Genomic DNA, 23,352 nt, shown 5'->3' with positions numbered 1-23,352 from the left:
GCCATTGTAGGAAATTTGAAATGATAGAATTAATGATGATGAGTTGCCTGTAAGATCAGGCAATGGCAAGTTTTAGCCACATCAAGTTTAAGCTTTCCAACTGAAATGCTGGTTAAACATATCAGGAATTTTTATCTATACATCTTAGCAACTCTGCAAATTCAATACATTAGGCTGGTTGATCAGTGAACAAATATAAATATAAAGTGTCAGGGCTGAGCTACATTACAAATGGGTCTCCAGGACTTGAAGCCTATGTCTCTGCTGTTTTATTAGAAATGCCCCAATAGTCTAGCTTCAGGCCTGGTTGTACTAAGACTCAAGAACTCAAGTTGAAAGTGTGGCAAAACTTGGCAAGATGAGAAACACGCTATCAAGTTGGTCTCCTAGATGAACATCAAAAACCACTGTGCTAGAGCTGGATTCTGAACTCAGTCACTGAGTCCCTAATGGTCATCAATACAGATGGCCTTTTCTATGAAGTCCTGTAATAGTACACTCAAAGCTAAATCCCATCTATAATCTGCCTAAATGGGTTGGAAGCCAATTGACACCCTCTCATTTGAGATCAAGGCAGTATAGAGTTACACAGAACTGATTGCTGATGAATTCCATTAACTTGTTTGCATCCATGTTATTCTTTGCCATACGCACTAATCACTTAAAGCAAAGCTGAACCTCTCCAGTGTCAAGAGCAGCACTATCCATTTTCTTATTAAATACCAGCCATCCAGCCACTATAATATCCCATTCAACACCGTCTGCCTTACTGCAGCTTACTGGAGTGGGATATCTGTGTCTTTATCTCGGGGTGAATTTAGGGGTCAGTGAGCGCAGCTTAGGGACACCCCTGAACACTCTCTCTAATAGATTAATGCGCCAAGGGAAAGTTTATTTGGCCAGATGGCAGCTTATTCATAATTCAGTCAGCTGTCATTGGACCCCTGCAATCTGATGGATACAATCTGAAGCCAAGTCAGGGCACAAGAGCATGACATCCTGAAAGCAAAATGTATCTATGAAAAGCAACCGGTGAAACAGCAGTAGGTAATAATGGCTGAGAATTTCGCTATAAGGTAAGGCACTTTGAGAAAATTTGAGAATTAGAAAAAAAAAGATGTTCTGAACTTTACTAATAAAACATTGCTGAATTTCCAAAGGGGCGTGTCAACGTGGAGACCGTGCATAACTTTCTTTCTTTTTTTCAGAGGGTCAGACACTGAGGGAAATGCAATAATGAGGACCAGTAATCAGCTGGGTGTCTCAAGAACAGTTTAACAAGTGGAGTTCCGATTTCATTTGACACAGTTCATCGCTGACTTCCGCCACTGCAGTAACTTTACATCACGAGCACAGTTCATTGTTTCGTAAAATCAAAGGCAATTAAAGAAAAACCTTTCATTCGTTATGTCGTGCTCCCGCGTTTCTTAAGTACTGATCCCTTTATTAAGCCATTTCCATTAATTATAGCTGTTGCTAAGAACTCCACTTTGCAACGAAAGTGCCCAGAGTTGCACACTAGAAGTATCATTAGTGATCTCATGATCTACGTTAGAGAGCCTAAGTCGTCATCAGAATTCACAGTGGGAATTATAAAGCAACAAAACGCATAACTATAATACTTCTAATGGTGGTGACACACAGCCATTGAGGTCACGGACTTTAACTTCCAACTGGGGAGACTAGGGATGGTAAACAAAGACCGCACAATCGATCAAAGGACAAACGCACTTTTCTGCGCATGCCCACACCTCAATCGACTTGCTCGGTAATGTGTTGTTTGGGAAGTAAAGATGGTGGCCTCTATCAAAGCGTCAACCCATCTCTTGAGCTAAAACAGGAAAATATTAATAAACTGCACATTATTCAATCTGTTTCCCCGAGTTACATGATTCTCAAAGATGAAATGCAACGTTCTCAAAAGGAACTAACAGCATAAAAACAGCGTAGAGGAGCTGGTCATCGGTAAAAGATGTGTGAGAGCTATGCCCGCTCGCTGCTGCGGGTGGCCGTAGCTCAGATGTGCCAGGCGTTGGGTTGGGACGCTGTGCAGCTCACCGCTGTCGATCTGCTCTCAGATGTCCTGGAACGGTATCTTCAGCAACTCGCCAGAGGCTGCCATCGTTACTCGGAGCTCTGTGAGTGCTTTGAACCTGGGTGGTTGAGATTTGCGTGTGTCACCAGCTCTGTTTTGCTGTTTGAGTAACATTATGCTAACCAAGCTATGCTAGTAGCTATTTTAGATTAGTCTTGTGTAGTGACTGCTTGATTAAGATGCATGGCAGACATAATGGCATTGATCGTTAAATTAACAGCAATGCATAGGCTCCTCTATGCCATTTTGACTTTTGAGACTGGGTAAATTGTTCCTGAAGTTCTTAACGTAATACTAAAGTTAGCACGCTACAGACGTCATGTGGACACTGAAATGTCAATAGACTGTTGTGTTAGGTTGTTGAAGTTAGCTCTTAAGAAGGGTGGTCAAAGCACACCCTTAGCAGTTGCAACAGAAACCAGGGGACATTATCGGCATGCCAGTGTACAAATCTTTTCTCCGGACTGTGTATATTTTAAAATGTTTACTAATCTTAATTTAAGGTCGAGGAGTTGTGACGCTCCATGTGGCAAGCTCTCTGTACACGCCTATCTGTCAGTTCACGTTTGCCCAATTTACACAGAGCTGTGGGAACACAGTTAGACTTAATTGTGTGTCTTATAGGTGGCATGAAGTAATATACTTATATATATATATATATATATATATATATATATATATATATATATATATATATGTGTGTGTGTGTGTGTGCGTGTGCGTGTATGTATATGTGTGTATATGTGTATATATATATATGTGTGTGTAAAGATAGATAGATAAAATATATGCATTAATTTAATTTTTAGGTCTTACAGTTATGCTTCACCAAAAGACTGTTAGACTGTTTGCTTTGTATAAATGGAACTGTTAGAGACATGCATATTGATGATGAACTCTGGTGATTATGTTAGGGAGTACCTTTGTTTTTGTCTCTCTTTCTCCTTTTTAGATGGTCGCACTGACCCTGGGTTGAGTGATGTTGACCAGGCCTTTGGCTTGTTAGGGGTCAGTCTGTCTGAGCTGGAGGACTATGTGAATAATCTGGAGCCTGTGGGGTTCCCCCATAACACTCCCATCTTCCCCATCAGCAAGAGCAGCGTGCTGCAGTTCCCTGCCTCTGAGGCCGAAGCGGACGCACGCAGCCTACTCAGAGGGGAAGGCAGAGACTACATCCCAGACTACTTCCCTCCTCTCGTCTCACTGCAGGAAGGTAGGATCATCGCACACACTGCACTCACAGCAACACCGTTGCCATGGTTACTGTTATCACATAAACACATGTCTTCTTGTCTCTTCGTAGTGCCACTGTTATAAGTACACGTAAATCAAATTCCCCACTGTAAAATAACTGTTCAATATGTACAAAGTTATTCATATTTTAATATTGCGGTTTTCTCAAGAGGAGCTGCAGTAAACTAAAATATGAAACACTCATCTACAGAGAAATAGAACAGGCAATATACACTCATATGAAGGAGTATATATATAATATAGTGTGATCCAGCCACTCAGAGCTGTTCACCCCAGTTTATGTGAGTATCTTGTACTCACACAACACACTACATCAATGTTAATGTTTAAGAACTGCATAAATAACTTTGGCAGCTGCCAAATTCCATTGACATTTGGACAGACCTGACTGTGTTTAGCTGTGGCATCAACTAAATGAGAAAGGATAAAATATAAAGGTTTTTTTAAATGACCTGTCATGGCATGAATCGTTTTGGTTGGAAAGTACATGTTTTATGATTTTGTTTGTTGCATCTTAAAAATGCAGACTGGACAGTGTTCTTAGATGGCCAGCTCGTCATACCATATTAAGGAAAAATCTGGAGTGTGTGTGATATCCAGCAAGTGTCTCCTTTTTTTTTTTTTTTTTTCTAAAAATTCACTGCCATTGACTGGGGGCGGGGCGGGGGGGGGGGGGGGGGGTGTACTATGAAACTGGACTGCTCTTTTAGCCGAATAACATTAAGCCAAAAGTCAAGACTGCCTAGTGGGAATGTTCCCATCTCTTCTCCTGTCAGACAGTCTGGACTTTTGGCTGACTGCATAATCCTACTTCTAAGTATGTCCCACAGGTCAGTGTGCCCTACAACTATAATACAACAGCAGAACAGAAATACTGTGTTTAAATGCTTAAGGAATGAGGCATTTGTCTCGTGAATGTAAGCCGTGTATTTGTTGGGTCGCCTGATATGTTCTGCTGCTTCATCTGTGTACCTAATTTGACAGGACACATGTAATGATGTTTCTGCCGCCTGTGTAGTTATTTCTGGCTGCTGAAATGAAGCTTGCTTAGCTATCTGAAAAGAGATGGAACAATTTGTTTGTATGACAGACTGAAGATGAATGCACTGTGTGGTACTCAGTTTTGAACACAGTGATTCAATCAGTGATTGTGACCGCCAGTTTGTGTTATAACCGTGCATGAACAGCCTGTCTGTTAATCACTGTCATTAACCTCTTAACAAGACCGCTCTGTGTGCTGGATGAGAGCTAGAGTAACAGTCTCAGAGTCATAAAATCAATCTGTCAGTGACAATTATCAGTCAGTAGATGCGTAAGAGGAGAAGATTAATGAGAGAATATCTCTCTGCTTTATTTCTTGCGGCATTGGCTTTGAAACAAACCGAGACGTGCCTAGCGGGAACACGTTCAGAATACATGACATTTGAGAGGTGAAAGGAAGAATTCTCCTAATCATTACGATCTCAGCTGTAACTCACTTCACTTCTTCATGATCAGTTGTATAAATCCAAACACAGTCTAAGTGGGAGTTGATCCAGTGAAAACTACAGAAGCGTTATTAAATACAGTTTTAAGTGTGGTGTATAACCACTGACAGGGATATTTGTCTTGTGTGTTATGAAGATTTTGTTTGTTGTTGTTGTTGTTCTTGTTTTGTAAGTTTTGTTGTTCTTTTCTGATCAAAGTTTCACAGTTTGGGATTTGGAGATCCAGAGCAGTGGACTTTTTACTGGTGTAGCCATGCACAAAATATTTAATTGGAGAAGACTTTTAATCTTCTCCTCACCTTTGCTGAGTGATATCCAGTTTGCTTTATCTCTGAACTCAGAAGAAAAAAGCACAGTCCTTTGCATCTCCAGGTCTGCAGTGCTCTACATCATAACTCTATAGGGCTTTAAAAACAACCAGTGTATCACAGTAACTACACCACACCATAGAAATCTCTATGGCCTATGACCTATGAGTTTATTACCACAAGCTTCAACTGCTGTCATGTTGTATGTGTAGTAGTAGTTGTGTGCTTGCTCAAACTGAAGTGTCATTTTGTATGTTGTAAATTATAGTATGATCTTATTCAAAGTCAAGGAATGTTTATACAGAGTTTGGACATGAATACTTTGATTACTTTAATAATTTCTGACTGGCAGAGGCATCTTAACATTGATATAAACATAACCATGAATGTGTTAGCAGACTGATGACCACTGACTAAGCTGTGTAGACAGTTTAGCTCTTCAGTACACCACAATCCAAATAACACGATGCATCAAAATAGACTGAATTATTGATGCCATGTTCTCATTTTCTCATTGGCTGATTTTGACATCTTTTTTGTGTAGTGTTAAACATTTTTCTTTTGCACATTTAAAGAGCTATTTCAGTTATCAGTTACATTGTAACGTAGTACAATTTTACAGTATAACCGGGGCAAGGAGGGGGGGTGGATCTTGAATCAGTATTCTTTACATTCTTTGCTTCTTTATAAAAAGGGAAGTTATTGAATTTTAGTTGTTTATAGTGATGTTACTCACAGACCCACATCCCTCCAGCATACAACAAATAAAGACCAGACAGCCTTTAGTGGATTTACTTTTCTACATTGTTTAGGAAAAGAAATGGTGCCCAGTAGATGTTAGAGTGTATAGAGTATGAGTATGTTAGAGTAGATAGAGTATGTGCACACACAGTAGGAAAGGTTTACATAAAGAAGTCTGTATGTGTATGTGTGTGTGTGTGTATGTGTGTGTGTGTGTGTGTGTGTGTGTGTATGTGTGTGTGTGTTCTCAGTTCTCATTTTGGTTTCATTGAATGTGTGTAACCCAATCTGTGTGTCTGCTCCTGTGAGTGTGTGTCTGACCTGACGGCTCTTACCTGTGTTTGTGAGAGTGTGAGAATGCCTGCTGTGTGTGAGTGGTGGAAGACAGAGGGGGAGAGAGAGAGAGACAGAGTCTGGAGGTGGTTCTGTGAGATGGGGTAGTCTGAGACAGAAAGGCGTTGTCTCACCATGTCACTCCCTTAGGAACATCACACCCACATACACACACCTCTCTGCTCTATCTCTCATACTCTCATCCCTCCTTCCCCCTGAGTCTGTCTTCTTCTACCCTCACCATCTCCTCATGCACCCAGCATGTCTGCAGCTCTGGCAACTCTCACACACACACACACACACACACACACACACACACACACACACGCACGCGCACACACACACACACACACACACACGTCGTCTTGTCAGACAGAGTGCGGAGGCCTGCCAGGGGGAGGTGGAGAGGTGGACATGATCAGGGTTGTTTTAGGTCAGACAGGAAGCTTACCAGCTGTGGGGTCTCAGGGATATGTTTGTGTGTGTGTGTGTGTGTGTGTGTGTGTGTGTATGGGTGGAGCAGGAAGCTGGCCGACTGTGGGGTCTCAGGGATCTGTGTGTGTTAAGGACTGGCTGTTGTTTGAGCCGGATGGCAGACAGCCCAGGTGGGAGAGGGGTGTGTGTGTGTGTGTGTGTATGTGTGTGCAGGCAGGACAGAGGGCCTAACTGGGCCTGGAGCCAGAGCTCAGCTGGGTGCCACTCTGCCAGAAGAAAGGGGCCCTCTTTCTCTTTCCCTCTCTCTCTCTCTCTCTCTCTCTCTCTCAGCATCCGTCTTTCTCTAGATCTTTTGATGCCTCATTGCCATATTTATAACCTATTTGCACTAAGACATAGATAAGTCTGTAGATATCCTCTCAAGTCCACAAACCATAGATTGCTCTCATTGAACTAAAATGTTCTGTGCCTTCAACATGTATTATGAACTCAAAGGCTTTTTTAATGTGTAATGTTATAATAAAAACCCTGTAATACTGAATAAAGCCACTCGTAGGAGCTGTTTGATTAGAAATGTAGCTCCCCTGTCTTCTCCCTTTCTTTTCCCTCACAACCCTGTTTAAGAAACGCGCCCACGTCTGTGCTCAGACTGACATGAACGCAGTCTCTCTCTCCCCACCCGGACTGCCACTCTTTCCTCTGTCTCTTTTCTGACCAAAGCTAGATGACTTCTCCCGTCTGGTCATTTATTCTTGGTCAGGTTGTCTCACTGAAACAAGGAATGGCTTATTGTATTGAATAAGCATTGAGATAAAGCATTTGATTGAGGTGCGTGTAGCACATCCCATGTCAGATCAGTGTTAATCAGTGAAAAAAGTGTCTTGGTTTTGTGCTGTCTTCAAATAATTGCTTTGACTATACTATAAGCAACAGGTATTTTTTGGGTATGACTGTGTCTGTGTAGAACAGTAGTTTGGTTGTCATGTGGGACTGTTTTGGATACTGGATGAGACAACTGTGACGCTGATAAAGACTCAGTGTTATTGTATAAAACATCACTATGTCTTATCTAGGCTTAGTGTTACTGTGTATAATCTGCAAACTGGTTTAGTATAACCAATGTATGGTCTGCATTATTAAAGCTTTACAACTGATCTGGAGTCAGTGTTACTGTGTGAAACAGCAGATTTATGGCTCTGTTTTGCACTGTTTTCGGGGTCGTTATGTAATCGCAGTGCTGCCCATGTCCCAGTCTGGTGACGCTTGTTTGTCGATTGTGTCTGGGCTTATTGTTGTTTAGTCCTGAGGGATGGAGGGATAGAGATGAAGGCAGAAGCGATTGCATCAGTACACTGAAATTACCAGAGATCACACTGCCCGATAAACAAGCATCTATGCATCGGGAGAGAGGCGTCTTTCCTCCCCTGTCGTCCCAGACGCAGCATTCAGTTCCCAGACCTGGAGCCCCAGTCCTGCTCATTAACACTGAGGGAGGAGGTTTTGTGGGGAGCACTGGTGCATAGTGATGGTTCTGTAAGCATATAGACTACTGGCTTCAGGTATAGATAATTGGCTTTGGGGAAAGACCCACCAAAAGTAACAGTGTTAAATAGTTGCTTCTTATTAAGAGAAAGAGGGACAGAGAGAGGAAGAGAGAGAGAGAGGCAGAGAGAATGGAGAGATTGCTGGACCACACTTATACAAAAATGCAACCTGTCACTCAATTTCCTTAATAATGTCCTTCTGCACAAGAGCAGTCTGTAGGACCCTTGTGTATGTGTGTGCGTGCGAACACACATGAATGTGTGGTTGTGTGTGTGTGTGTGTGTGTATGTGTGTGCGCGTGTGCGTGCGCATTAATTCTAAACTAAGCGCGCGTGTGTGCGTGCGTACGATACATCTGGATTCAGCGCCTGGCCTCGCTCTGTGTATTTGACTCGCCTTGTTATCGGCGCCTTTCAAAGCCTCACAAGGGTGTAAAATGATTAGAGGAGCAGCTGACAATGCGTGGAGAGATTTGCACAGTTTTGTGCTGGTCCTGGCCAATGTCAGGTGCGCTCCAAAAGAGAAAAGGATGAATATTAAAAGGGCTTCTCTTTTCTTCACTCAGACGTTCACGTCTTCCTTAGACAGAGAATGGAAGCGCGGGGCTGTGCTGATTCGTTGAGGGCACGCTCCTTCAACCAGGAGAATCAGACCAGATGAAAAGAGAGACCCCTCTTTTAACTCTAATACTCATTACCTCTCTCTCTCTCTCTCGCTCTCTCTCTCTCTCTCTTTCTCTCTCTTTCTCTCTCTCTCTTTCCCCATTTTACGGGCTGCTCGTATGTATGTGTCTTTAACACTGAATCTGATGTGGTGAGTTTTGCATAACCGTTCTGCATTTCATTCTATGTCCTTTCGTCTTTTTTCTTTTCCTCTGGCTGAGAGAGAAGGCTGTCTACTGTTTGTAGTTTTCTGAGCATTTATGTTGGACAAGGTTAGAATCATTTCAACTTGCTTGGTTCACTCAGACCTGCAGATAAGATGAGAGTGGAAAAAGGATGGGGATCGATGGAAGAGTGCAGATTTATTTTCTCTCTCTCTCTCTCTCTCTCTCTCTCTCTCTCTCTCTCTCTCTCTCTGTCTCTCTCTCTCTCTCCCCCTCCCTCCCTCTCCAAAACACAGATTTGTCTCAGTGGAGTCTCCATTTGTCTTTTTTACATGCCGCCATGTCATCCATTTGGAAATACAGTACAGCTGCTTTAAATGGACCACTTAAGACACTCAGATCAAATCAAAGAGCAAATTAAATCACTATCAAATAAATCTGAGCCTGTTCACTCACTGAATCCAGACTGGATCTCATAGAGGCCTATGTGTGTGTCTTACCATACATTTAACTGTGTTACTTATCTGAAGGGCTTTAAATAGAGGACAGTGAAGTGTTTTCATTTTGACATTGGAAAGTCAAATGACAAATAATAGAAATAACACGACCTTTTGTCCTGTCTTCAAATAGCCATTTCTGTTTGGATTGTATGATATTACTAAAGATGATGATACTTTTTATTGTTATTATTAAAGTTAGATTTAATAATGTTAACACAAACCTCACTGCCCCTTCAGAGTAGATGTGAAGTGTGGTAAAGTCTCTTAGATCTGTGTTGTGTGTGTGTGTGTGTGTGTGTGTGTGATGGGTAAGAATGCCATAGACTGAGATCTTATGTTACGTGGTTTTGGCTGTATGATAGATGGCTCAGCCCAACCCCAATGCCCTCTGTCACAACCATTTACTTTCCCCCGTCTGCGGGCTCTGCCGCATGCGTGTGTGTGTACGTGTGTGTGTGTGTGAGTGTGTGAGTGAGAGTGCGAGGTTGGACTAGGCCAGTTGGCACATTATGATTGACTGGTGTGGGATGACTCCCTGCTGTACTGGGCCGGGCGGTGTGTGTGTACATGTGACTGTGTGGCTGTGACTGCTGAAGAAACCCTGCTGTGTGGTTCACTGCAGAGGTCAGCTGACCTAGAATCAGTCCTGCGGAGCAAGCTGCCATGCCCAGCTAACTTAACTCAAAACGGTTGTGTGTGTGTGTGTGTGCGCGCGTGTGTGTGTGTGTGTGTGTGTGCGAGGGGGAGAGAGTGAGATCGTAAAACTGCTTTGTGTCTATGTCCTCACTGGCACGTTCACACTCTCTATTCTTTGGGAACTTTTTTGTTCTCTCATTTAAAACCTCTTCGGATGAGCCTTTGACGTCTTCTGCTCGTGAGATCTGTCGAACACCTAATCCACTTTATTTTACCCACGCTCTTCTCACTTCTCCCTCAAACTCTTTCTTCCCCGGTTCCTTTGTCACTTCCTCTCCTTCCGTGCCTTCCTTTATTTTTTCATCGTTTCTCTCTGTCTGTCCTCCCCTCGGACTCTTTCTTGTCTTCCGTTTAGAGTTCCAATCCTCATTGTAGTCATACAGAAACCTCAGAGCTCCAAATTAGATTGATCGTTGATAGAGCTCAGGAATTCCTGTGTCTGGATTATAAATGGATTAAAATGCAGTTAGTGCTTAAAATAACCCCCCTCCTTTTTTTTCCAGAGGAATCTTAATGTTTTATTCAGAGATAGGAAGTGCTTTTTCCCTTTCTTTAGCCTACTTCACACAATCTACTGTGCTATGTTTGAGCCAGGTATTTGACATACTACTTTCACGGCCGTGGGCTGAGACATTTGGGGTTTTGTTCTTATTTCACTGATTTACTTATGCTCTGTGGTATGAGGTTCAAATTCTGATTTCGTTCTATAGCCAGAGGTTAAGAGTATTTTTTAATACTTTGTAAGAGAGAGACTGATTAGAAATAATATTTTTCATAACTGATAATGTTCTAGGTTCTTATTCCAAAGCTGTGCATTTTTCTTTTGATCTATTCATTGTTTAATCTGAAACAGGACAACTGTTTATTACTTGCAAATATCTCCTGGAATGTGGTTTTAAAAACTCCCTGTTCTTGTGGCTCAGTGTTGCGTTGTGTGAAAATGGACATAATAAAGCAGGTAAAGCAGTCACTGGACTCTTCAGGACAAAAATAAATATGTCCACTGTGCTTTTCATCGTCAGCCCTCAGTACATTTATTTACCTCCAGATGGCACTGTTGGCCCAGCAAACCAGACTTCATCTTACACACACACACACAGACAAATACACTACGGATTGGTCAGTGGGATTCTCTCTCTCAGTTGTTGTGTGTTTAGAGAGAGGAACGATTGAATGGACCATGTTTATGTGTGTGTTTGTGCTGCAGTGGGAAGTAGCTTATTCTTTCTCTGTACTGTAGGTGCTTTTCTCTGATTAACAGAGAGGAGCACCTATTCTCTGTTAATCTCTCTCTCTCTCTCTCTCTCTCTCTCTCTCTCTCTCTCTGTCTCTCTGTCTGTCTGTCTGTCTCTCTGTCTGTCTGTCTGTCTGTCTCTCTGTCTGTGTCTCATGTTATGACATTGAATGAAAGACCAGGGCAGTATCTCAGAAGTGAGATACTCTGTCTGTGAAATCCAGATTTACACCTCACTTCCTTCCCACAACACTCACCGTCAACACCTCTACTATATGAAACATCTCTCTCTCACACACATACACACACACACACACACACACACAAATAGGGTTATTATGTATTAGGCCTGTCCCAATAGTGGTAAGGTTCCTGGAAACAAATGAGTTCTCCTCTATGGATTGGTTTACAGTTTAGGTTTTCCACAAACAAATGGATGGCAAGATGCTGAGGGGTGTGTTAACACTAGTATGCTGGGATACCTGCCTCTCTTTGTCTCCTTCACAGATACTCAGCATGTTGCTTTCCGGATGTGTCTGGTCAGTCATGTCACTGAGTGTGTGTGTGTGTGTGCATGGTGGGCTTTGTAGGGTTATGAGAGAGCTGTCAGATGGTAGAGCACATCTGTAAGAGTGTTTGTGCTGTGCAGGGGGATACTTTACTAAAGGAGACTGTATGAGACTGGAAATGCTGCCCATAGAGGAGAGAACATCTGTTAGCTTAACAACCCACCCAACCCTGTTCGCCCCAATGTACCTGTCCACTGACCAGCTCCACAGGAAATGTGTGTGTGTCTGACTGAGAGAGAGAGAGAGAGAGAGAGAGAGAGAGAGAAGGTGAGAGAGAGAGAGAGACCTAAGTTCAATCAGTCTCAGTATTCAGTCAGAGCATAACTGTACATAAATGTCCTCTAACTTGAAGCATTTTCTGTTCTATTTAAATGTAGAATCCATAGAAAAAAATCCAGTCAAATCATTTTTAAAATGAGTTTTAGCCTGTAGCATTGAAACATAGCAGTAGTGTCTAACGTATGAAAATGCCGCTCGAAGACAGACTTGTTACAGTAGACTACTGTTTTCCCCAGTTTCGAGAAAATGGGGCTGAACTGTGTTTGTAGACTGTTGTGACTCCAGCAGTAGGTCTTATTGCAGGTCTCTGTGGGCTAGAGAAAGAGAATTTGCATAGCTATGTAATGGCCCTCACTTCCTTCCAATCTATTTTTTTTTTTTTTACTGAAACTGCACCTCTTAAGTCCCAAACATCGGAACATTTCAAACTTTAATGTAAATAGGTCTCCAAATCAGCCATGTGTACTGGTACAGTGTATATTTTTAACCACCTATGTTTGTGTTTGTCGGTGTAAAGTCTTGGAGGTAACGTCGGAAGGTGCCTTTGTGTTGTATGGCTGAACAGAGACCTCTGCCTTAACCCCTCCTTTCCCCCGTGGCCAGGCGGTAAATGGTGCCAGGGAATTAGTGTGTGTTTATTGTGCCAGCGGAGAGAAAGAGACTGGGGAAGCACTTAAGGTCTCCATAGGAAACAAGAGGTTTGTGAAATACAGCTGGAAGTGGAGGAGAGGAGAGCAGTGCATGAAGACAAAAGATTGTCAAGTGAAGAATGTGTCTGATATCATTTTAAGTAACTCTAGAGACTACATCTCAGTACTGCTACGTGTGTGCGTGTGTGTTGCGTGTGTTCGTATGTTTTTTGTGTGTAAGAGGAAATTCTTTGTTTTCTGTGACCTTTCTCTGGTTTAAAAATGAAAAGTAGAATCCCTTAAGGCATGCACACACTACAGATATGCTTTTAGTTAGTAGCTCTTTTTCAGTCCAGTGTTGCAGCACTGAGGATGTAAACTCTGGCAGTCATGTACACATAAACCACTCATACACAAACATTACAGAATGTATAGTAACAGGAGACTCTCTCTCTCTCTCTCTCTCTCTCTCTCACTCTCTCTCACTCTCTCACTCACTCTCTCACTGTTCAGGTAGCTTTTGCCATGAACCCCCTGTCTCAAACTCCCATTAAACAGTTAAGCTCCTAGGGAGCATGAACACCGAGAGCCGAAAATTCAATTACCCCCTTCAGTTTTCAATTTGTCTACACACACACACACACACACACACATTTCTCTCACAGTCAGTTTTTTAGTGCCTACTGACTAAAGCTCTGTCTGACCAATGGAGCTCAACCAATGACCTGCCTGGAAGTCTACCTCAACAAGGTCACTGTGTGTGTGTGTGTGTGTGTGTGTAGAGTGACCCATAAAGCGTGTTAAATGACATGGTTCCCATGATGTCGTAGGTCACTAAAGGTGTGGCCCACCTGCCTGCTGTATTTGGTACTCTGTGGATGTGTGTGTATGTGTGTGTTTTTGTTGCAGTGGCATCGTCTGGACATGTTTACCTCACGTACGTGTTATTTTTACCTTGCGTGGTTTGTTCCCAGCACACAGACTACGTGCCTTCCAGCCCCCTAGTCACAATAGCCCAGACTACCACCTGCTCCTTTTTTTGTGCGTGTGTGTGTTTGCGTGTGTTCATCCATGTGTGTGTGTGTGTGTGTGTGCACGTGCGCGCGTGTCTGTGTGTGGGGGGGGTGACTCTGACTTGTGATTGCTTTATCACAAAACAATGGGAATGGACACAGGGGCACTTGTATGTATACACACACACACACACTTTCCTGTGCAGCCTCTAGTTCAGTGCATTTATTCTACAGTAACACACTCTCTTCTTTGTAAAAGAAAGGCCACACTGCATAGACTCTGGCCGTGTTCCATACATTCATATGTCTCCATAAGACACTCACTGACTTTCATAAGTCAGTTATAAGCCTGCAAAAGGACTAAGAAAATGAGGCAGTCTGGCCCTGAGTGTTAGGAGATGCAAAGCCTATTTCTCAATGCAGTCCATTTTCAGCGTGCAACAAACCAAGTATCAGCTCTCCCAACAGCCCATTTTTGACCTGCCATTCAGAGTGTCAGCAAACTGTAGCGAGGAATAATTACTTTTTCTTTTTAATGTATAAATAATGTAAGCTATCCGTCCAAAGAGCTGGAGAGTGGGAAATTATGCCTAATCTATGGTGGGGCAGTGGAGTGGAGAGCAAAGCGTACCTGTCTACCTGAGGAAAGAAACACTGGTAGATAACCTCTATCATTTTTTTTCCTTTTCCTCCTCTTCTTCTTCTTCTTCTTCTACTCCTTCTTCTTCTTCTCCTTCTGCAGCAGCATGATTGAAGCTTTAGTTTTCCCATCACTACGTTATCTGCACAGTGAATGAAATACTCCATTTACACAACCACACTGTCTCCAAAGACCCTACATCAGATACACACCAGACTGAAATGTATAGCCGTGTGTTTGTGTTTGAGTCTTAGTTACAGGAATGTTCCTGTGTGGGATGTGATTGTGTTTTAGAATCCAGGACCAGTTAACACTAGTAGTTTGTCCAATGCACACTAAAGAGGTAAGAAGCTGTCTGCATGTCAGGTGCGCGCGCCTGTGTGTGTGTGTGTGTGGTGAGCTAGGATTAGTTCTTTCAAGGTGGTAAACTTAGAGGATTATATGTTTTTTTAAGTAATAACATTTTTTCCATAATTTTCTCAGACCATTGAAAAAAGCATCTCATGTGTTGATTTTTGTAACAGTCATGGAAAAGTGATGCAGTGTATTTAGTTTCAGTTGTTTTTACTTTCTTCAGTCAAGTGAATATGGGAGGGAGTACATAACCAGAAAAACATACCAGAGAGAGACGGAGAGAGAGAGAGACGGAGAGAGGGAGTTAGAAAGATGGATTTAGAAAGTCAAAGATGGAGAGACAGCGAGAGGAAGATGGGGAATGGAACTCGTAAGAAATGGCAGGATAGAATGGAAAGATGGAGAGAGAGAGAGCGAGAGAGAGACACAGAGAAATTGAGGAGGGGAGTGAGGGAGTCAAGGCACGCCTGCTGAATACAAACAGAGTTTTTCCATCAAGAGGTTTTGCCCTCTTGGCACCAACAGGGACTAGAAAACACAGCTTAGATTAATGCACTGATAGAGAGAGAGTCTGAGAAGAAGAGAAGTGGCAGATAGAGGGAGGAGAGACAGAAGATGGTGTAAAGAGAGAAAGAAAGAGGGAGAGAGGTGAAAGAGTGCAAGAATGATCTTTTGGGATGAATGAGAGACGGTAAAAGGTGAAAACGGACGGGTAGAGATGGGAATACATTCGCTTAATCGCACTGACAATCTGATCAAGAACTGACAAACCGTTACTGTCATCCAACAAATCAATAATGCTTGTCATGTGTTGACTATGTCTCTATATTTCTGAGAGCTGTTGAAAATGCCTTGTAGGCATGACGTATGTATGTGTATGTAGAATGAGAGACAATGGAGGGGCATTGTAATTATCAGCAGTGCATAAAATGTATGTTAAATGTATGGTTTTAATAGGCGATGGTGACTTTATACAGTTTAGAGTGTAAGTAGGATCCTATGAATGCTTTATTCGCTATGGCTCACGTCCACTGCTTAACCAGTAATTCTCTCTGTCGATCTTTCTTTCTTTCTTTCTGCTGCCCTACTCTGTTTACCTGTCCTTTCTCCTTTCTTTCTGTGGATCTGTGCAGTATCTAGAGTAAGGTGGTGTATCAGAAGTTATATCAGTCTGTAATTCCTCTATTGATATAGTGTTGGCCCAGTGGTATGTGTGTGTGTGTGTGTGTGTGTGTGTGTGTTTGTTTGTTTGTGCCACTGCTGTTATCGTGAATCACAGAGGTCTCGAGTGGGTCTGTGTGTATGTTTGTTTGTTATCTGGGATCTGACTGAGGTTGCCTAGGTCATATATTGCTTTATATTTCATCATCTCGGGCCTTCTTATCTGCTGTTGGGTCCACATAACGAAAGCCCTTAATACTGTTTTACCACACACACACACACACACACACACACACACACACACACACACACAAATTGCACGCTGGGTTAGAACTTATTATGATCACAGGAGCTACATCTGCAATACAGAGAGACCAACTCTATTGCATTTTCTCTCTCATTCTCTCTCTCTCTCATTTTCTCTCTCTTGTTCCCTATTCTCTGTTTGTCTGTCTGTCTGTCTGTCTGTCTGTCTGTCTTTTTCTCACTGGGTGTCTTTTACATCCTCTGTGCAGTTGATAATGGTTCACTTATTAAAGTCATTACTGAGTGCTGCATAAGCTTTTGCTTTAGTGAGACAAAAACAGTCAGGTTCATGATGTAGCTATCTTTAACCGTGTTTCTCTTTCTGCTCTTCTGTCTCTCTCTCTCTCACACACACACACACACACACACACACACACACACACAGAGGAACAGAGTTCTCAGACAGAGGCTGGCCCAGTGTTGACCCATACTGTTGCGTTTATCTAATAACATAATTTTAAGGATTTCCTGGTTGGGCTGAAGGGCAGTGGCTCTGAGCTCTCTCTCTCTCTCTCTCTCTCTCTCTCTCTCTCACAGCCAGGCGTACACACATTCACACCGTTTTCTGTAAAGTCTGTAGAGCTTACTTTCTCTTAAGTCTGTGTTTTATGTAGTTCCATGTAATTTTGATTTTCTGTGGAAATATTTATGATCCCTTATAATTCTGGGGCATATAAACTGACTTTGCCTTTTTTGTTGTTGCTGGTGTGCATGTGGATGTGTGTGTGTGTGTTTGGATAACCAGAGTCAGGGGTCACGGCCTGGGTCTGACCCAGGTTTGTTTGTACTTAGATCTGACGGACTGACTATGTATGTGTGCACAACTCCTTGTCATACACACAAGAAAACTTGCATACACATAAAAAAAAAAGCTTATGAATTACTTGATCTCACAATCATCAGTAGAAACACACACATATAAATAGAGCTCCCAGCACTCCACCGCGTTGCTCCGTCTCCCACCTCTCCACGGGAGTTTCCCTCAGTAACGCTGAGTGCCGCGATCGCTTGGCTGACACTGGCAATGGCTTAATTGTTGGGACGGGTATTTTTCGGGAGGTGTATAATAGCTTCCGATTTTTTGGGGAGGAAGCAAAATGTAAATTAAGCAATTATGTGTCTTAACGAGGACAAACAACAGTGACATTATAGCCTGTAACCCACGGTAACCAGTGGTATTTATAGACCTTAATAACCTTAAGTGGGCTGGATTGGAACATCGTCAAGGGAATTAATTCAGCCTAAACAGACTGTTTCTCCTGTTTGACTTGGAGTCTCTACCACTGGAGAGATATATGAAAATGAGCAACACAAACAGACGCAGTGTGTGTAGCATGCAGGAGTCAGACTGGGTGTGTGTTTGTTTCGGATTGTGTGTGTGTGTGTATGTGGGAGAGAAAGTTACTAACAGTGAGTCTAGGCTTTTTAGAAAAGGAAAAAAAAAGTGGGAAAGGCCAAAAGAACTCATATAAGATATCGGAGAATCAGCGCCTTTTCACTGGAAAACACGTATGTGGTAATTTGTGTAGTAATATGCTTTAGTCTTGCAGTCAGTCAGTGTGGTACATTAAGTTCCAGTAGTTTTTAGCTTGTTAGAGCTTGTATTTAACAGCCTTGTGAACCCATCCTGTAACATTGCTCAATTTAGGGGCAGAAAAAGTCAAAGTTGGAAAGCGTGATTTTGGTCCTGGAAATGAAGTGTAACTATGTGAGATAGGGGTGAGTAGACTGGGTGGTGAGTATTTAGGCGTCTGAATTGTGCCGACGGAAGCACAAATGCATTCCTCAAGCCATAAGCCCTCAGACTTCAAAGTTCAGCCCACATCTAAAATGCACTTTCAATATATTGGTGTATGGGAGAGATTTCTTTTTTAAAAAAAAAAAAAGATTGTGTTTTGTTCCTCTCTCTAGTGCTTTGGGATTATTTCTCTCTTATTGAGATAGCACAGCTTTATTTCATAGCTGCAGGACTGAGTTTTGACTTGATGCATATATATATATATATTTATATATATATGTATATAGACTTTCTTTTTGAAAATGAAAACAAATTGGAAGAATTATAGATATCTGAATGCATTTAGATGAGACTAAAGCATTTTACTCTCATGCTATGTCATACTGAAGAGCCACAGAAGAGCCTTTCTCACACACGCGCCATGTCGATATAGTTTACGTGTTGCTGAAAAGAAATTCATTTTTTCGCATCAATGTGTTGGCATTGTGAATGAGTTATTTATTATTTATATATATATATATATATTTTTTTTTTTTTTTTTTATTGTCAGGTGGATGATGAGAAAAGATGATTTGCCGGGTTAGTAAGTTGAAGTGTAAAACGTGCGTGTGTTTGTTAGACATCTGTCTCAGCGACTGGTCAGGCCACGCTACACAGCAGCACCAGGAATCTGTCCCCTGGTGCCGCTCTGTCGTTTTTTTTTTCTTTCTTCCTTTCTTCCCTTAGGTGAGTGGAATCCCAACCGGTCTGTTGCAAATAGATGCAGATCTCTCTCACTCTCTCTCTGTCTCTCTCTCTCTCTCTCTCTCTCTTTCTCTCTCTCTGTCCGTCTTCCACTGCCGTTCAGCCGTTACGGGAAGGGCAGACTACTGGCGCCGGGCTGTTTGGGCTGTTCCTTGTGACACAGTTGCACAACCACGCATCCACACACACACACACACACACACACACACACACACACACACACACACACAAACACCGAGAGACTGTAAACAGTTATCTAACACACCCTCATGCAAAACTTGTGAGCCGTCAACACACACATATTCTCACATGGGTGTATACTGGTCACGCATACGTTTACGCATATAAATTCGGTTAAACGCCCACTTCAAATGAGGCGTACTGTCGCATGGCTTCGGCCATTGAAGAAATGGCTCCGTGCTCCATACTTTTGTGTCGCAACCCCCATGCAGGTACATACCAGTGTATAGAAGTATTCCCCTTGTCTTTGATTTTCACACACGCACACAGAGGTGAGGAGTTCATTACACATGCACATGCACACACTCACACACACGCACGCACACACAAACACACGCATGCACGCATACCCACGCACACACACATACCCACGCACACACACGCGCACACACGCACACACACACACACACACACACACTGCACAATTTGTACGAAAACTGGAAAGATCAGCTTCCTGATCCAAACTCCACCATTACCACGAAATGGGATTCCCATTCTCAGACCCCTCTTTGGCCCTCTCTCCCACTCCCTCATCTCGTAAGTTGTCAGGAGTCGAGCAGCAATAGTGACACAGACTTGATTGACACGGAAAAAAGAAGTTCACTGTCCTTTTCTTTTAATCAACACAGCATTGCTAGCCCCCTGTCACTGCCTTCATTTCTAAATATGAGTTACCTCAGTGGAAGAATAAGCAATACAAGAGCACAGTTGTTTTTGGACTTTGGAGAGCTGGATGTACCTCTGATATCGAAAAGATCCACAAAAGCTGTGTCGGTGTTCTCTTTTAGTAACCGAGGAGAGAGAGGGACAGAGAGAGAACAAGCGACGAGGAGAGTAAGTTGTGTAACGGAGAACAGAACGGAGAGGAAACTGCCTGAACGCCTCATGCAATTTTTTTTTTTTTGCTCTTTGTTTTACTGCCAGAAGTTTCCTCAAAGTTTATTTGACTTTTATACAAAAAAAGTGAAGTACAATGTTTATGGAGTTAAAATGTCGATTATTTGTCTAGGCTAATTTGAAGCAGGGCTCTTTTTCTCCCTCTCTCTCTTGTTCTCTCTCTCTCTCTCTCCTGCTCTTTCTGAATAATCCCCATCAGTGGTGGACGACTGGAGTCAGATGAAAGATTAAATAAATAAATAAAACGCTTTGGGTAACATTCCCCTCCAAATGACCTGACCTGTTGACCTCACAGACACTCACAAAGGGGTCATGACCCCAGACCATGGAATGCACATATTGAATCACAACAGAAAACATTGTTGTGTTATCCTTACTAAAATACGCTGTTCTCTCACTGATTCACGTTCAAACTTGTCACATTAGAAAGCTGAAGTAGGAGCTTTCACATCAAGGAAATTTACCCTGAAGTATATTCTTACAACTGATTAAAGTGGTTTGTAAAAGCTGTAAGAAAATTGTTCAGATATTTAGATGTAACTTTGAGTAAAATCGTAGGCAGCGTGGAACAATAAAATTATCTTGCAGTTTTAGTAGTAAAGGTTAGTAACGAAAATAGAATGATAGAATAGAATAATTTTAAAATCAATCAAATATTTTATTTTGAATTATCCATAAAACCTTTTCTCAGATAATGAAACTTCGTTTTTTTTTCTGTCACAACACGCTGCGCACAAAATTACTCCACATCAGTAAATCAGTAATGACACAGCACAATTTACTGAGCTCTAGTGAATTTGACCAAAGCAGTATGTGTCCTATCTCACTGACAAAGTTATTACAAAATGTACTACAAACATTTGTAGTGCTTTTTAAAATTGAGGATTTCTTAATGAATAATGAATGATTATAAATGAATGACTTTATTCATTTATTTATTTGTTTGTTTGTCTGTTCTTGCATGACACACTATGGCCAAGTTCTTATACTGAGAGAGCTAATTATTCTAATGTTAAAAATATTTCCTTTGTTGCTCTTCTTATGCCGGAAAGAATTGTAGGATATATGGAAACTCCTTTCTGATATAATATGCCTTACAGAAAACACAAATTTAGCAATAGCATAGTGTTATAAAAATGCATCCAGTAGATGATTGTATTAATTGCTAGTTGTTATTAAAACATAAACAGTAAATTTATAAATCTTTACACAGTATACAGTTCTTATAATAGCAATGAAAGATATAGTATGTCAGAACATAAACATTACTTTTCAAAAATTTCATATGAATAATCTTATGATTTAAAAGCCCCCAGAGCGCAGGCTTGTTTTAATATTGCAACAGTCTACAGTAAAAACGACTGTGTGGCAAGTTGACATTACCACCTAATCCAAATGACCATAGATAACACTGGGTTAGATATTCTGATGGGTCTATGGCCATTTTTACACTTTACACTTTACACTTTTGGAGTCTTTTTCGGTGTGTGTCGAACAGTGTATCTATTTAAATATAGTGCACTGTCTGTTTGTCTATCTGTCGGCCTGCCTGAGAGAGGAAGCTAATCTGAAGGATTCCTGAAAAATAGCAGCGGTCGTTGGGGAGCCAAAGCTAGGTCTCATCAACGTTAGCAGCAGGGGCAACATTACTGATCTGAGCCAGAACAAAGTCCACCCAGGCAATATGCCATGCTGCACCGTTTCTTATCTGTTTATTTGATGGACTTTTTCAAACGCAAACATTTTCTTTAGATGCGCTGGGAACTCACGGTGCAGATAGAGATCGGAGGCAGGCTAATTGCCTGAGATAGTGGCTTATTATTATCATTAAAACAGAGCCGTGATCTAGGCTCCCTGGCTCTCGGGTAGCCTGTGGATTTCAAACCTCTTTTCAGTTTTTTTTTTTTCTGTAGATAAATCAAGGTTTTTTTTTTCCCCCCTCCTCTGTCCTTAACAATATAAAGCCTGGAAACAATTTGCAAACAGTGCAGCAAGATTGCTAGCAATTTTTTATTGTGTTCCTTCCACTGGTATTATCAGTTAATCTGTTTTGCTCCTGTATTTGTGGGGACCTGTGTCTGTGTGTTTGTTTGTCGGTTTACGTGCGTGTATATTTCTGCATTTTAATGTGTTTAAACGTAGAGGCTTTTTTTTTTTTTTTTAAAAACTGATATTGACTCCTCTGAAATATATGTATACGCCTTATTATATATCTTTTATGTATGGATGCAGATCCTGTTTGAACCCTTATATTGACCTCTTTCACATGTGTGCATTTGCGTGTGTGTGTTTGTGTGAGAAATCCCCAGCGAGACATGTGTTCATGCCAAACAGTCTGTGTTTCTCTGCTGCATGATTCAGACTCCCAGGACAATACAAACTTAACCCACCCCCCACCCCCCCAAACTCAGCGTAGGCTTCAGGGGCATTCCTCCACCGGTTCAATGACAAGGCTCAAGTGGGTCCCTTTTCAAAATCCTAATTGCTGAAAGACATAATTGCTCAAGACTTTGAAGTAAAAAGTCAATTTTCCACGAGTCCACCGTTAAGTGTTTGCCCGTTTTTTCTTTCTTTTTCTTTTTTTTTTCCCCCTTTCCCTCCGTGTAGCCGCCTAGCCAGTAAGCTTTGTGTTGATGTATAGATAACAAAAAAGCCAATTTAGGCCTGTGTACTTAACCTCCAGGGAAAAAAAAAAAACACTAATGCTTTGTTGAACAACACAGTATATTTTTGATTGCACTTTATAGATCGTCAGACTACTGTGAGGACAAGCATGTTTTGGCTGGGCCCAGATAGATGTTGCAAAAAAAAAAAAAAAAAAGAAAGGAGCAGGTGTGGTTGAACATTAAGGCAGAAGGATACAGAGGGGTCACAAAAGGTGATGCTGGCGTTCTGTGTTTGCCTGTACAGTCGCCCAAAGCGATGAGGAGGACAGAGGAAGTGTGACAGCGTGTTGACATGACGCCTTCATGCCCTGCTTTTGAATGTGCTCAAATTAGTCATGAGACACAATATTCGACTCTTGCCCCTGCCAAAGTGCGAGGACAGGGGAGGGGGGAAGAGCGTAGGTGCATGTGTGAGGTGTGCGTACGTGCCCGCGTGTGTGTGCGCGTTCGGCGCGACAAACCTCCCCTCGGCCGATGTTTATTGTTTACGGTTCTCTCGGTGGCGCCGGGCCTATGAAAACAGAAGCCTAAAAAATACTTTGTTTTGGGGGGAGGCAGAATTCTGCGGTTTTCTAATCGCCGCTGCGATCAGGGCCCCTGATCCTTGTGCCGGTCGAGAGAACGAGAGAGAGAGAGGGAGAGGGAGAGAGAGAGAGAGAAAG

At 42.1% G+C, this 23,352-nt stretch overlaps 1 protein-coding gene across 1 annotated transcript in view; it reads left to right on the top strand.

Moving 5' to 3' along the window:
- The first annotated feature begins 1,818 nt into the window (after positions 1-1,818).
- Positions 1,819-23,352, top strand: part of taf3 (TAF3 RNA polymerase II, TATA box binding protein (TBP)-associated facto) — a 40,066-nt gene continuing 18,532 nt past the window's right edge. Inside the window, exons 1-2 of the mRNA XM_030776338.1 lie at positions 1,819-2,138; positions 3,048-3,308. Coding sequence (XP_030632198.1) covers positions 1,973-2,138; positions 3,048-3,308 — 427 coding nt within the window. The 5' untranslated portion in view covers positions 1,819-1,972. The remainder of the gene's footprint in view (positions 2,139-3,047; positions 3,309-23,352) is intronic.

Source organism: Chanos chanos, chromosome 1 (genome assembly GCF_902362185.1).
Source record: "Chanos chanos chromosome 1, fChaCha1.1, whole genome shotgun sequence".
Taxonomy (NCBI): Eukaryota; Metazoa; Chordata; class Actinopteri; order Gonorynchiformes; family Chanidae; genus Chanos; species Chanos chanos.
The sequence above is the reverse complement of the archived record's forward strand: the minus strand, read 5'-3'. Positions and strand labels throughout refer to the sequence as shown.